This window comes from Bubalus kerabau, chromosome 4 (assembly GCF_029407905.1).
Source record: "Bubalus kerabau isolate K-KA32 ecotype Philippines breed swamp buffalo chromosome 4, PCC_UOA_SB_1v2, whole genome shotgun sequence".
In the NCBI taxonomy this organism is placed as follows: domain Eukaryota; kingdom Metazoa; phylum Chordata; class Mammalia; order Artiodactyla; family Bovidae; genus Bubalus; species Bubalus kerabau.
This window is the reverse complement of record NC_073627.1, coordinates 21,146,387-21,161,113: the sequence shown is the minus strand read 5'-3', so window position 1 is coordinate 21,161,113 and position 14,727 is coordinate 21,146,387. Positions and strand designations below refer to the sequence as shown.

Sequence of the window (14,727 nt, the reverse complement as noted above, 5' to 3'; positions counted from 1 at the left end):
CGGGGCATGGAAGGAGGCTGGGGGAGGGGGAAACCTCAGCCTTCCGCTAGCTGTGCTGGCCTTCCACAAGCTCCTTCCCCTTCACTATCAGAGGCAGGATCCAGGACGCAGGGTTTGGTGTTTTATTGACACAAACACAAAGGCAGCTTCGGTAATGGGGTGGTACACAAAAGCGAAAACAATCACACTTCACATGTTATTCTGCCTCATTCAGACGATGAAGAGGCTGAGCCCCTCCCCCTCACCTCCCATTGGCAATGGCTCGGGCAATAACCCTCCCTCATCCCAGATCCCAGGGCAGAGGGAGCTACTGTACCCCTGCCCCAGGAAGTCCCCACTTTGGTTCCAGTGGCCCAGGTCCTAAACCACCCCACTTTGAACCCCTATTCTATCTCCTTACCCACGTAAACAAAGTCTGGGGCTGACTGAAAAGCTGCCTCCCTTGACAGCAGGGAGAATGTGCTTTGATTTTTACGTTGGTCCCAGAACAAGACACAGATGGCATCGTCTCTCAGAGCTCTGGCTGGTAAATGCCACACTTAGCTGCAAGGTTGGGAAAGCTCCCCTGCCTCTTTCTCCTCCACCACCACAGAGAAACGACGGCCCCAGAGACAGGACATGGCCCAGGCCCCAGGAGGCTAGGGGCTGGCCCCCCACCCACTGGCACACACACAGATTTTTGGCAGTGTTGTGGGACTGGGGAGCAGCGAAATCCCAGCTCCAGCAGAACAAGGAAGGCACTGGGGAGGACGAGGCGGGGAGGAGGTGTGAGGCAGGGACCCCCACATACACAAGCAAGATTTCCTTTGCTAAGGCACTGAGAGCAAATCCAGAGAACTCAGTGAGGGCTGAGGGGGCTCCACGTCCCTCCCACAGAGGGGGCAGGTCTGACTCCCGCCCCAGTTGGAAGAGGCACCTCTGGTTGAGAGCGGCAGAACACCTGGAGGTGGGAGAAGCCCGATTGTGCTCGAGAAGTTGGCGACAGGACGAGGCCTTGCGACAAGGGGGACTCTGGCTGGCCCGGGTTGAAGGGACACTAGGGCAACACAGGGACATGCTGGATTCACATAGATTGGCCCCATATCCTGAGCTGACATTTCAATTCTTTGGGGAGGTGTGGGGCAGGGGCATGGCGGGTGATGAGGGGTAGGCGGAAGCACACAGAACAAGACAGGAAGGGACTGGCTAACCTTAATCTTGGCACAAAAGCAGCACAGTGGGCCTGGGGAAAGGGTGGGGGCAGGAAGCAGCTGGCCTCCCTCTGACCCTCCCTGTCCCCTTGGCAGGGCCCAGACATCCAAGTGGTCACTTCCCAACCTCTTCAGAGGGCAGGAAGGTGGGAGGGGGAAGCCCTGACTAAAGAGAAAGAACAGGGCATGGGAGAGGCCATCGCCACAGGGGCCTTGCGGGGAGAGAGGGCAATGTGCGGCGACGGAGGATGGACCGAACAGTGAGGGTCTGGTGGCCAACAGCATATGGCTTCCTAACTTCTCTCTTTCCCGGGCCCCGAGGGTTGCCTAACCCCCGGCTTAGTTCTCCTTCTCCGGCCCAGGCACCAGGAGGACTTTGCCCACGTTCTTCTTCTCCTGCATCTGCCTCATGGCATCCGCCACCTGGAGAGGAAGACAAGACTCTGCTTTCAGCACCATCCGGCTCTTCTAAGAGCCGGCCTAAAGGGGTCAGGCCCCCTCCTCCTCCCTGGACTCCTCCTCTGGGGACCCCCAAGCCTTCCTGGGTGTCCTACCCAGGCCCTCCCTGCAGAGCCACCACACTCACCTTCTCAAAGGGCCACACGGAGTCAATACGGGGCTTGATGTGGCCCTGGTTGTATAGAGCGAGGAGGCGGGTCACCACACCACTGACTAGCTCCACCTCGCCCTCCAAGTAGCCCAGGTGGAAGCCACACACGGCTCGGTTGGCCGGCAGCAGCTGCAGAGCAGTCACGCTGAACTGATTCCACCATGTGCGCGCCAGGGCCATCAGGTTCCGCTTGGGACCCGTCAGCAAGTTGGCCATTCCTGAGGCATAAAGATACACAGCTGTGAATCCAGGGGCCAGGCACATCCCTGCGTGTCTGGATTCATGCTCATCTGCCGCTGCAGACCCCTTACAATTATCTATGCCGGCACCAGGAGTGACAGAAGAACCTTCTACCACCTGCTGGCTACCTGGCCCAACTGACTCAAAGACTGCTCTGAGCTTTACTTATTTATTTTGGGTGTGAAGTAGTTTTTTAAATGAAAATGCATCTGGCCCAAGAAGCCCGGGAAGTAGGACAGAGGAAAGCAGACAGGTTGATATTGTATCAGGAATAATCCCCAAACAAGAACACACAACACCGAATTTGCTATGACTCATGAAAGAGGACAGTAGGTACACCCAGGAGGCAGCAACCTGAATGCAATAACCAGGACCATCCTAACAGCAATGCTTTCTCAGAGCACCGGAGTCTCCACACCTTCTGCCTTCAAAAGCCCCGGGCCCCTAATATCCCACCCCTCAGACCCACAATGCTTTCCCAAACTCCCCCTTGATCTGGCCCACTCACTCACCATAAGTGACTACTTTGCCCATGGGTTTGAGGAGGTTGTAGCCCTTGGCAGTATCTGACCCACCCAGAGGGTCCATGACAATGTCCACACCTGTCACAGAGTAGGGGGCCAAGAACAGCATTAGGAGCCACAGATCTGGAGACACGCCCCCTCCCCAGTCCCATGCCACCCGAGCCCTTCCCATTCCCTGAGACCTTTGGGGGAGATCTTCTTGATCTCATCCACGTAGTCAGTCGTGTGGTAATCGATGGGGTGTGTGACTCCATTCTCCTTCAGCACCTCATGCTTGCTGGCTGAGGCTGTTCCAAACACGGTCACATTCTCCACTGTTCGGCACAGCTGCAAGGCAGCCATACCCACACCCCCTAAAGCAAGACACTTTCATAAGGAGGGGATATGGGTTGCCTAGCCACCACTCCCCATTCCCACCCCTCAAGGATCCAGCCCATCATTTTGCCTAGGTTCATTCTGAGGCTTTCTTCCATCATCCCATGTCTAATTTCCAAGACTGACAACTGGGGGGAGGGTGACTGGCAAGGAGGGGCTGCTGGGTGGGGGCACGTTGCTATGGATAGCACACCAGGTTGGACCTGGTGCCTGAATGTTACCATGGCAACAACACTGCAGAGGCCTCTGGGCACCATAGGCCAAGGCAGCCAGTGTTGCCATGACAACAGTCCAGACATGCAGCAAGGAAGGGGCCTGGAAGGAAATCTGGGTGGGATAAGGGAAGCGGATAAATGGAGGGTGCCTGTCACCTGCAGCCATGTGTACCAAGACGCTGTGGCCAGGCCGTAGGTTGCCAAAGTCGAAGAGGACCATGTAGGCTGTGATATAATTGACCAGCAAGGCAGCAGCTTCTTCAAAAGTCATGGCCTCAGGCATCAGGAATGTCTGGGCCGAAGGCACAGTCACCTCCTCCTGCCACATGCCTGACCGGATCAACACCATCACTCGGTCCCCTATCTTGAAGAATGGAAAAAGAGACTGAATCACTTTGCTGTATACCAGAAACTAACACAACATTGTACATCAACTATAAAAAAAAAAAGAGCATCATTCATTCACTCATTCATTCACCTGCTAGTAATTTACGACATTCCACTGTGCACAAGGCCCTCTTCCTGGCAATGAAGTAATAGTACAAGCAGCAGCAGGGCTCAGAGTAATGGTTATAATAATAATAGTAGTAATATCATCAAAAACAATAACCATGTATCTTTATTGACTGCTTACCAAGGGTCAGGGCCTATTGTAATCACTGTATATAAACACTCAAAACTCATGTCAGCTCCCTGAGGAAGATACTGGCCTTATCTCCACTTACAAATCTTACACTTTACTATTGTGTAAGAAGCATATAGTTGGGGCAGCATGAAATACCGGTGAAGATATCAAACTGCTTTGGCTATAAAAAAAAAAGGCTCCATTGTTTGCTGACAGTATGATCTTGGACAAATAAACACTGTCTAACCTTTTTGAGCCCCAGGTCTCCTATCTGTAAAACAGGGCAGTTAATGAGGATTAAGTGGCAAAAAAATATATATCATTCAGTGATTTTTTTAGCCTAATATCTGGCACACAGTAAGAACTTCGTAGTGTTAGGTAATAATCATGACAATGATGACAATACCAGAAGCAAGGAGGGGCAGTCACCAATCTTAAAGCTGAAGGAATAGGGCAGTATGTGCTAAGGGCCATACGGAAGTGCAAGTAAAGGTCTCTGAGTAGCACCCAGGGCTCAGAAAGAACCTTCACCCAGTGACTGGGGAAAGGGGCAGTGGACAAAGAAAGCCACCCACACCATCCCACCTATCAGGAAAAGACATCCTCTTCTCCTTCCCCAGGCCCTCAGCCAATGGCACAAGAGCCTCCTAGCAGGAGGGAAAGGGAGCAAAGAAAACAGGAGCTTTCCCTCCAGTTTAACAACCAGGGTCAAGAGGAGGACAGGGGAAAGGGGGCAGTCTGTGGAGGAAAGCCTCTCATGGTTCTCTGAAGAGCGTGAAGAGGGAGGTGTGGGATCTGTTCCAGGACAATCTGAGTCTGTCTTGGATCCTGCCAGGAATGATGGGAATTCGGCATAGTAACCAGACTTGAGATCCATGGGGTAGGGGGATGGGACACCCACACATACCCTTTTTTCATGCCCTCAAGCCCCCACACTCCACTGAGGAGGAGTACTGAGGGAGACTAGCATCTTTCTTCACAAGCACTGGCCTGAGGAGGTCTGGGGAATGGCCTCCCCAGGACTCAGGACTAGCAGACTCAGAAATAACCATCGAGAGCTGGGAAAAGTGTACTGGTCAGTCTAGGTGGTGGCCAGTCCCAGATTTGGTCCAGACCAAGATCCACTCACCAAGGCTAATGCTCATCCCTCAGCCCAGGACCCCTCCCCAGCTCAGATATCAGAAGCGAGGAAGGGCTCTCCCCTCAGAATTCAGCCTCTTACATCAGATTCTTACCCTGGACAGGATATCCTGTATTTTCAAAGCGGAAAGTGTGGGGAGAAGGGGTTAGGTAGTTGGCCTTGAGCAGTAACATGAACTAAAACTCCATCAAAAAAAAAAAAAAAAAATTCCTCTTAGCACCTTCCCAGAGTAGGATTAGTTAGAAGTCAGGGGAAAGGGTGGGGTGGAAGCTGAATCCAGGGAGAAGCCCTTTAAGGAGGAAGGCGATGTATGCTTGTACAATAAATCCAAAATTTTCAGCTCTGGGATCTGGGGCCTGTAGGTCTGGCATGATGAAGCCTGCCTTTGGTGAGTCTCTCCAGAAAGGGGCCTGATTTGAAAAGAAAACCCCTCAACAAACGACGTGCAAAGGCCTTATTACCCCAGGTCTCTCAAACAGTTGATCATTTGGATCTATTCGGTGTCTGGGGTTTTGGCCAAGATTAATGATAAATAAAAAGGAGACACAGACCGGCAGAGCTGGGCCAACCTGCTCACGGTGCCACACCCCCACCCCCTTCCCAGTCCAAATGGGCACCAGCTCGGTTCCTGAGGCGAAGGGCCCCTCCGAGGAAGGCAGAGGTGGGTTCTGCCCCAAGTTCCCAAGGGCGGCGCCCCTGAGGTCGTGGTCCGCTTGGCTGAGTCACGGGCGGAGGAGATATTGCAGTCACGGGAGACAGAGAGCCCAAGACAAAGATCCAGACACCCAATCTCGCCTCCCGCCCCCCAAAGCAGTCCCACTCCTACCCCTACCCCCACGATCAGTGGAAGGCCGGTGTGCGGGGAAGCGGGTGGCGGACTCCCTCTCCTTCATGATGGGCGTGCCTGTCTCCCTGGCCGGGCTCTGGGAGGGGCCGCCTCACACCCCCACAGACCACGGGGCAGCATGTGACTAGCGCTCTGGCACGGCCCCGAGCCCCCGCCCAACTCCGACTACAGAGCTCTTCAAGCTTCCTCGGCAGGGGTGAGGGGAAAGGCCCCCACCGTCACTCAGAGTCACAGACGACAATTACCCGCGGAGAGTTCAGGGGGCAGGGGTACCGAATAGGTTTCATGGGTGGTGGGAGTTGGGAGGGGGGGGGGTGCGGCCGGGAAGCTCACTGAGCGCATGCGCATAGGCTCCTTATTGTTTTCCCACCCACCCAGCACCACCGCCGCTTTTGGGCGGCGGCCACGATTAAAACATTTGGGGAGCGGGCAAGGGTTCCATCTCAACCCCCACTCCCCAATATAAGCCCAGTTCTCCAGGAGCCTCAGAGCACAGTCTCCTGTCCTGTGCTCTTCCGAGCCCGTCTACCCGGGTTCGTGCCAGTTTTCCCCAGCTCTGCCACACCCCCGGCGCCCGCCCACTCGTGCCCCACTGCCCGGTAGCCTGCTCAGCCTCTCCCCGCCCTGCCCCGCACTGGCCCGCTCACCTTGCGGTCGTTTACGCCCTCGCCCACAGCTATCACCACGCCCGCGCCCTCCATGCCGGGAGTGACGGGCAGCTGCGGGAGCCGATCGTACAGCCCCTGCCGGGCCATAAGGTCAGCGAAGTTGAGCCCGCAGGCCTTGACGCGCAGCGTCAGCTGGCCGGTCCCCGGGGCTGGAGGGGCGGCCGGCCGGGTCTGCAGCTTCACCTTGTCGTAGCCGCCGAAGCCCGTGAGCACCAAACAGCGCAGCAGCGGCGGCGGCGGCGAGGGGGCGGCGGGCCCCTCGGAGGCCGCAGACGGCTGAGCGTCGCAGGCTGCCTCCGCCTTCGGGGGCTGCGAAGAGGCATCTTCTCCAGCCCCTGCCTCGGCCGCCGCCACCGCGGTGGCCGCCTCGGCTACCTCTCTCTCGGCGGACATGGCTGAGACTCGCGACGTGGGCGCACAGCTGGACTGAGAGTGCACCGCTGGGGAAGGCGGGGCGCGTCAGGACTAGCGCAGGCTGCAGGACTCTGAGCGGGAGGGGCGGGGCGCCAGGGCGGGGGCGGGGCCTCGTGCGCCGACTTAAAGGGCCAGGGCCACCCGGCAGGTGCGGCGGGAGCGCGAGAAGGGGAGACGAGCTTATGGGTACGGACTCACGCGAGGTCATTCTTGGGATCAGGAAGACAGCGAGTTAATTTATGTATTCATGACAAATAAGTTTTAAAATATATTGAGGGACAGTCTGAAGGACGATCCCAAAACCTGAACTTCCGTCAGATGTGGGGAGCCAGCCACCTGTGGAGCGGAACTCGACCCAGCTGGTCCTCAGGCTCTGACACTACCCATATGTGATCCACTCTTTGTGTTCTTGCAGTGGCAAAACTGGAGCAGGGTGACCGAGCCATCTATCTTTGTTAAAGCTCTGTGCCTCAATTGTTCCTTCCGTAAAATGGAAATGATGTTGCTTGCTCCAGTTATCCTTACAGGGTAAAGATACAATTAAATCGAGTATCCTCTATTTAAAGAAGCGCTTTTGAAAGGTAAAAGATGCCATGCACATGCAAAACAGGTTTAATTAATGTTAGGCTCCGAATCAAGCCTGAAATGATTTTAGAGCTTGTCTCTGGTTCCAGCAGGGCTGTCACCCTGGGCAGTTCTGTCTTCCTCTTCTTTCTCTCTTCTCCGCGAAGCATCCACCAGAGGACGCAGCTTCCCAAAAACTTTCCACCCTGCGCTTGGCTGGAGAAGCTCAGTCCATGCTTCCCTGCTAGTCCGGGCCCGCGGTTAAATCACTGCAGCCCCAGACCCGACCGGCCGTTGCCATGGAAACGGAAAGCCATGACGTCACCATTGTCCTGGTAGGTGTGTTGGAGTCCTTTCCTACATATCCTCAAGACTCCCTGCCGGGACTTGAGAGTCGAAGAGAGACACTAAACCAAAAAGACTCCTTTTCCCCCCTACCTTCTCGCGCCCCCTTCAGTTCAGAAAGTGGATGGGTGCCCCCGCGCGTGTCCTCAGTAACACACCGACGTTCACGCGTGGGCACGCAGAAGGCCCAAGCCTCATGCGTGTGCAGCTCCTATCCTGCCTCTCAGAACTTTCCCCGAACTCCGCCCCAATCCCAGGCCGGAGGAAGTGAAGTCAGTCAAACAACCCCGCTCAGCGGGCCCCAAAGCCGCAGGGGCCCTATCGCTCCGCGCGCAAGAACCCTGTTCCTGGGCCCCGGGCCCCGCCCCTCTCCTCTGGGCCCCGCCCCCCGGCAGCGGGGGTGGGAGGAGGGGCTGGGGGCGCGGCCGCCGGGTTGGGGGCGGGGCGGAGGGGGGGCCGCGGCCCCGGGCGGGGGCTCGGCGCGGGCCCGAGAGATGCCGGTGTCGGCGGCCCGAGCGGCTGCAGCTGCAGCGGCGGGGGAGGCGGCAGCGGAGCCCGGGAGGGGGGCTGCGCGGGGGGCCGGCGCGTAGCCGGGACTATGGAGGGGCAGAGCGGCCGCTGCAAGATCGTGGTGGTGGGGGACGCGGAGTGCGGCAAGACGGCGCTGCTGCAGGTGTTCGCCAAGGACGCCTACCCCGGGGTGAGGAACCGGCGTCTTGGGAGGGGGGCGCTGGGGCCGCGGGGGTGGGTGACTGGGGCCTGGGGGACGGACGGAAATGAGTGCTGAGGTAACCAGGGATCCAAGAGAGGGGTTTGGAAGACTGGGGAAGGCGTTAGGGTTTCTGGAAAGACTGCAGAGGTTTGGGGTGGGAGGAATTGGGGAGCAGGGTGAGATGAATGGGGCTTGGAAGAACCAGAGGATCCCGGAGGGGGCGCCAGGGAAATGTCGAGGGGGGTGGTCCTAGGCATTGGAAAGAAGAAGAATTAGGGCCTGAAAGGACCGAGAGGGGGGTCCGGGAGCCTGGCAGAAATTCCGCTGAGGCAGCCGCTCCCGGGATCTCCCCTTTGCCCAACACCGGACCAACTTGGGTCCTGGGGCTGGGCTACACGGGGTGTGGGAATTAGGAGTGCATTTGTCTGGGGTGAGGACTGGAGGATCTCATCTTGACCCATTCGTGTCTGCAGAGTTATGTCCCCACCGTGTTTGAGAACTACACCGCGAGCTTTGAGATCGACAAGCGCCGCATTGAGCTCAACATGTGGGACACTTCAGGTAGCCAAGTCCCTCGGGGTCACCCTGACTTCCAGGCCTCCCAGTAATCCCTCCCTGGACTAGATCCTTAGGCTCTAGTTCAACCCAGCCCGTCCATCCAATTCTGCTGCTGCTGCTGCTAAGTTCCTTCAGTCGTGTCTGACTCTGTGCGACCCCATAGACGGCAGCCCACCAGGCTCCCCCGTCCCTGGGATTCTCCAGGCAAGAACACTGGAGTGGGTTGCCATTTCCTTCTCCAATGCATGAAAGTGAAAAGTGAAAGTGAAGTCGCTCAGTCGTGTCAGACTCTTAGCGACCCCATGGACTGCAGCCCACCAGGCTCCTCCGTCCATGGTATTTTCCAGGCAAGAGTACTGGAGTGGGGTGCCATCGCCTTCTCCAGTCCATCCAATTCTAGGAGGAAGGAAAATCAATATTTTGCTTAAAGCCAGGGAAACTGAGGCAGAGCTTTCAGAGACACATAGAAACCTTGACCTGAAGGAGAAAGCCTGTCCCCTCAGCTGGATTCTGCATACCTGGAAAAGTTGGGAAGGAATGACTTTTGTTTTGGAACATATTTCTTAGGAGCTAAGGCTGGGTTTAGAAAAGACATTTAGAATTTCTTGGGGTGAGGGGGTGCAGCAGGAAACTGCTTCTCTAGACTGAACTGTAGAAATCCAAGATCAGTTCCCAGGAGGAGAGTGGAAGAGCTCTGCTCCTGCCCATTCATCTCCAAAAAGGGAGGGTGTTTTGTTTTGTTTTAAATTTTTGCTTGGCTCCCCTGGAGAGCTATAGAAGATGTCTGTCAAAGCCCAGAAAGCACATGCAAAATTTTGTGAGAATGTTGAATGATTTCATGAGCTTCTCAAAGACCCAGAAGAGATTAAGAATGATTACTTTTAGAGACCCACCTAGGGAAGTGAAGAGCTTATTTCTGCCCCCTAATCTCCCTTCTGTCTGCTCTCCTCGGAGAAACAGACTCCTTGATGGGGACTAATACCCACTGTTTCCCATTCTGCTCAGCATGCCTTAACCGCCAGGATTGCTAAGGTCTCCCATTCCCTTCCAGGCTTTCCTCACTCTCAGGACCCTCGTCTGTCCCCTCCCTCCCTGTCTTCTCTCAGGTTCCTCTTACTATGATAACGTCCGGCCTCTGGCCTATCCTGACTCGGACGCTGTGCTCATCTGCTTCGACATTAGCCGACCGGAAACACTGGACAGTGTCCTTAAGAAGGTGGGAGCCTGGGGAAGCAGGACAGCTAGACTGAGGGGGACAGGGAAATGCATGGGCCAGGAGGAGGGAATTAAAGCTGAGCATGGCCATTAGGGAGAAAGTGTGTGACACCCTCAACTTTTCCCATCATCCCTGACTTCCTGGAAGTCAGTCCTAGAGCTGGATATGGCATCTGGGGGACATGAGGGACAACAGGGAGAAGTACTCAAGGGATTACTTGTCCCTGGATGTGGGAGCCCCTGGATGGTGGAGATGGGAATGCTGCTGCTGGAGCTCAGGAAAGCCCCTGTGGTGTCCTCTGCAGGCCCCTATTTCCATGAGAAAAGCCCATGGTGAATGGACAGAAGTCGGCTAAGGCAGCCCCAGTTCTCAGTTGCAGTTGTGGGAAGAGAGGGGGGATTGGTCTGTTCCCAGGAACAAATTTGGGAAAGGGGGTGGGAATGGGAAGGTTCCAAGCTGGCCAACCCTGCATGGCCCCCACCCTTGCCTTCTCCTTCTTTCCCTTCTCCCACAGCTCTGCGTGCTTTTCAGCCCAAGCCCACCAGTGTCACCTGCTTGCTTAATTACATGGGAGAGACTAGAGGGGTGCATGATTCCTGCATGCTGTGAGCCAGGGGGATGGTTCCTACATGTTGTGCCTCCTTCTACCCCTGCATAACTTTGTTTTCTTGCTCCAAATAGTGGCAAGGGGAGACTCAAGAGTTTTGCCCCAATGCCAAGGTTGTGCTGGTTGGCTGTAAACTGGACATGCGGACTGACCTGGCCACACTGAGGGAGCTGTCCAAGCAGAGGCTTATCCCTGTTACGCATGAGCAGGTGGGCCTCTTGATCTGTGACCTCTCACCTCTGCCCCTCCCAGCCTCTTTTCTGAAAACACCCTATTTGGCTAATCCCTTGCCCTGGCCTCTGACCTGATCCCTTAACCCCCTGCCCCAGCTTCCTTCCCCCTTGCTGAACTGCAGGCTAAGTCCCATGACCCTCTCCACTCACTCCATCCTTCCAGGGCACTGTGCTGGCCAAGCAGGTGGGGGCTGTGTCCTATGTAGAGTGCTCTTCCCGGTCCTCTGAGCGCAGCGTCAGAGATGTCTTCCACGTGGCCACCGTGGCCTCCCTCGGCCGTGGCCACAGGCAGCTGCGCCGTACTGACTCACGCCGGGGACTACAGCGATCTGCTCAGCTGGCAGGACGGCCAGACCGGGGGAATGGGAATGGGAACGGAAACGAGGGCGAGATACACAAGGATAGAGCCAAGAGCTGCAACCTCATGTGAGGGGTCCTGTGGGAGGAGGCGGGGGGCCTGGGGCACAGTTGTCCCACTGCTGGTCCTGGCTTCCTGATCTCCTGACTCTGTTTGGGACTTTAGGGCGGGCGAGTGAACAGTTCTCCCTGACAAGGGAGTTGGAGGCAGAAGGGTGCCACTGTTCCCCACATCCTCATTCCGCTTCTGTCCAAGGCAAGTTGAGGGAACTAGCAGAGCAGGCATCTGGGCAGCAGGCTGGGATGGGGCCAGGGGTCTGGGGAAGCCAGCAGCAAGCAGTGACCTTGGTTGAGTCTCAGTGTATGAGGGGTGCCTTCCTCCCCACCTCCAGTCCCCATATCCTGGTCCTGGCACGCTTCCCCAAGGAAAGTGTCCACTTGCTGACCTTCCTTCTTCCTCACCTCTCACTTCCACAGCTGTTCTCACTCATCCTAACCTCCAGGCAACATGCACTAAATTAAAAAGCAAATTGAGGAGCCTCTCCCTCTCCCCCTGCCCCCATCTACCCACCAGTCCTGGCTCCCTCCCTCCCTTCCCCCAGTAGAGTCCAAATAAAGCCCATGTCCATGGAAAATGACTGTGGCTTTAGTTTTGTTGCTTTCTTAAAAAAAAAAAATCTACCAGTGTCTAGTAGCTGGAGGGAAAGTTAGGCTTCAGGAAGAACTTCCCTGTCGATGCCCACAGATAGAGCAGAGGAAAAAGCTGTGGGTTGGATCAGCAGTGTTCTTTTAGGAGCCAGAGGTGGGAGAGAGAGGTGTCTTGGGACTATTCATCTCAGTTAATGAGCCAGACAATCCTAACGCCATTAGGGGGTTTTAAAGTGGACTGATGTGCAATTCATTACTCAGCCCAACTGGGGCCCCCTGCAAATGTGGGAGGGGGCCTGCTGAAGTGGTCCAGGACCCTTGATCACTATCTCCAGCCCCAACTTGGAATCAGCTGGTGCCCTGGGAGCTTTGGGGTAGGACATTAAAAGCCTCTGCATCCAGCTGACCCCATGCAGAGTGAAGTTTCCCAAGGGGACAGTCATTTGATTCTGGGATCTCCTTGGTGGCTGGGGCAGGGGCTGAATCCATCTTTCCATCCTGAGCAACTTGATAATTTTGGAGGGAGCACAAGATAAGAGTCGAGGGTCACACCTCCTCAACCTCCGATAGAGAAGGAAAGCCAGTGGAGGGACTGGCCAGAGTACTTGTCAAGAAAGACAGTGCTGGTCTGTTTTCTCCGGAGTCTGGTTTCACATTGTCCTGTATTCCTTCCCTGGCTCTGATCCCACTGGCCTCTTTTCGGTGACATTCTCCCCCAGGAACCATCCATGGCTCTCCCCTCCCCCAGCCAGCCCGTTCTTGAGACACACTTCTGGGAGAGAACACAGACCTTACCCTCCCATCTGCTGGGATCCCCCCCTTCTAATTCACAGCCCCTCCCTCCCTCATTCATTGAACAAGTGTGTACTGAGCACCAACTGTGTGCCCGACACTGGCCTGGGATTCTGAAAGCACTAGTCTTATACGCTCGAGGCCAGCCCAGTGGGGAAGAGAGGTACCCCCGGTGTGATGGTGCCTCATTTGTGGGAGCTCCTTACAGCCTCAGAAGCCCATTCTCTGAGCCAGGACCTTGAGGGTTGAAGAGGAGTTTGCCAGGCAGGGAAGGGGTAGGAAAGGCACTCTTGAGTGGAGGATACAGCATGTGTGAACACGTGGAGATGAGGAAGAGCATGGCACGTTTGTGGCTGCCATGGCGGGGAGAGAGGAAGACAAGGCTGGGAAGGTACATCGATGCAGGCCCCACAAAGTAACCAGGAGTTCATTCTGGGGATGTGAGGTGGCCAAAGAGGTTTCAAGCAGAAAATAAAGTGACCAGATTTGGTTTCTTAGATAGATGGTTGTTTGGATGAGGTGACCCAGGGTGGGGGTGGGGGGTTCAGCTCTGTGATGCTATTAAAGCTGTTAAAATAGCTTTTCCCTTGGGACTTCCCTGGTGGCCCGGTGGTTAAGACTGCTTCCACTGCAGGGTGCATGAGTTCCGTTCCTGGTCAGGGAACTAAGATCCTGCGTGCTGCATTGTGTGGCCGAATAGCTTCTCCCTTCCCTTTGCCAGGGTCCAGTCTTAGAGGAAAGGAAATCCCCACCCCCTCCTGGCTTGTCAGACACTCCATATTCTCCCTCTTCCTCTGAGACCCTGTCCATCTCAGCCAGTCTACTCAAGGATTCTGGGACAGCTTCAAGGGCACTGGGTACCCCACCCTCTGAAACTGAGACCAGCTTAGGGGCTAACTCCAAGATCCTCTGCAAGTCCTGGACCGAGGGCGCTGGAGAGGGCTGGGGCCCAGCTCTGTGGATCTCAGTCTGGCCCTAGAGGCCTGACCCTTCCCCCAAGGGGGCCTGACTACCACTGTCTTGGGATTTTGGGGCTGTGGCTTCTCATCACCTTGGTACAAAGCAGGCTCAAGCCTGTAGCTGCCAAAATACATCCCAACCTCCCTCTCCTGCCGGGCTCAGGGAACGCAAATGCATTTCAATATCTGCCTAAAGCAAACATAATTAGGAAGATAAATCAGCTGGAGGAACCCCCAAAGTTTAATACATTTCCAGTACCACCGGGAACAGATTTTTGTCCCCTCTGCAGGTCTGGGCTGCCAGACGTTTTATTTCCACGGAGGAGGCTGTGCCTCTAGGCTGAGGAGCCCAAAGGATAGGAGGAGGGAATGGGACTGTTTCTGTTCCTAGATCCTCAAAGGCCCCTGCCGGCTGGAATGGGGGGGATCTACCCCCACCCCAGATGCAGAAGTCAGATCCAGCTTCCTCCCCTGCAGCTGTTTCCCCCACAAATTAGATACTCCTTTGGGAAACAATGTAGCCTCGTTAATCATTTAATGAAATAAACAACTAATCACACTGTGATGCCTCCAGTGTTTCTTAACACACTCCCCCGCCCCCAATCAGCCTGCCTTGAAGGGAGGAGAGGAAGGAAGGGATGGCAGAGGGGAAGAGCCTACAGCTTGACAGAGGTTCATCCCCCTCAGGATCCCAGCCTTTCCAGAAGGGATGGTCATGGAAAGTGCTTGAGATCTGGAGGCAGAGGTCCAAGGGTCTGGGTCCCCGCTCTGCTGCTGCTTCCCTGGGGAGCCTTTGAGGAGCCCTGCACACGTCTGAACCTTGGTTTTCACACATGGAAAAGGGAGTTGATGGCCATATCTGCCTCACTGCGCTGTTGAGGATTCAG

The 14,727-nt window shown here is 55.8% G+C and overlaps 2 protein-coding genes across 2 annotated transcripts; one reads left to right on the top strand and one right to left on the bottom strand.

Moving 5' to 3' along the window:
- Positions 1-108: 108 nt before the first annotated feature.
- VAT1 (vesicle amine transport 1) lies at positions 109-6,899 on the bottom strand. Its single transcript, XM_055575788.1, has 6 exons — positions 6,415-6,899; positions 3,311-3,518; positions 2,747-2,917; positions 2,553-2,642; positions 1,777-2,018; positions 109-1,613 (listed from the first exon to the last, which is right to left on the bottom strand). The coding sequence occupies exons 1-6, from the start codon at positions 6,826-6,828 to the stop codon at positions 1,530-1,532; spliced, it is 1,209 nt and encodes a 402-aa protein (XP_055431763.1). The 5' UTR covers positions 6,829-6,899; the 3' UTR covers positions 109-1,529.
- A 1,393-nt stretch (positions 6,900-8,292) lies between these two features.
- RND2 (Rho family GTPase 2) lies at positions 8,293-14,400 on the top strand. The gene is made up of 5 exons (XM_055575787.1): positions 8,293-8,458; positions 8,944-9,031; positions 10,135-10,244; positions 10,926-11,060; positions 11,248-14,400. The coding sequence occupies exons 1-5, from the start codon at positions 8,357-8,359 to the stop codon at positions 11,512-11,514; spliced, it is 702 nt and encodes a 233-aa protein (XP_055431762.1). The 5' UTR covers positions 8,293-8,356; the 3' UTR covers positions 11,515-14,400.
- The last annotated feature ends 327 nt before the right edge of the window (positions 14,401-14,727 follow it).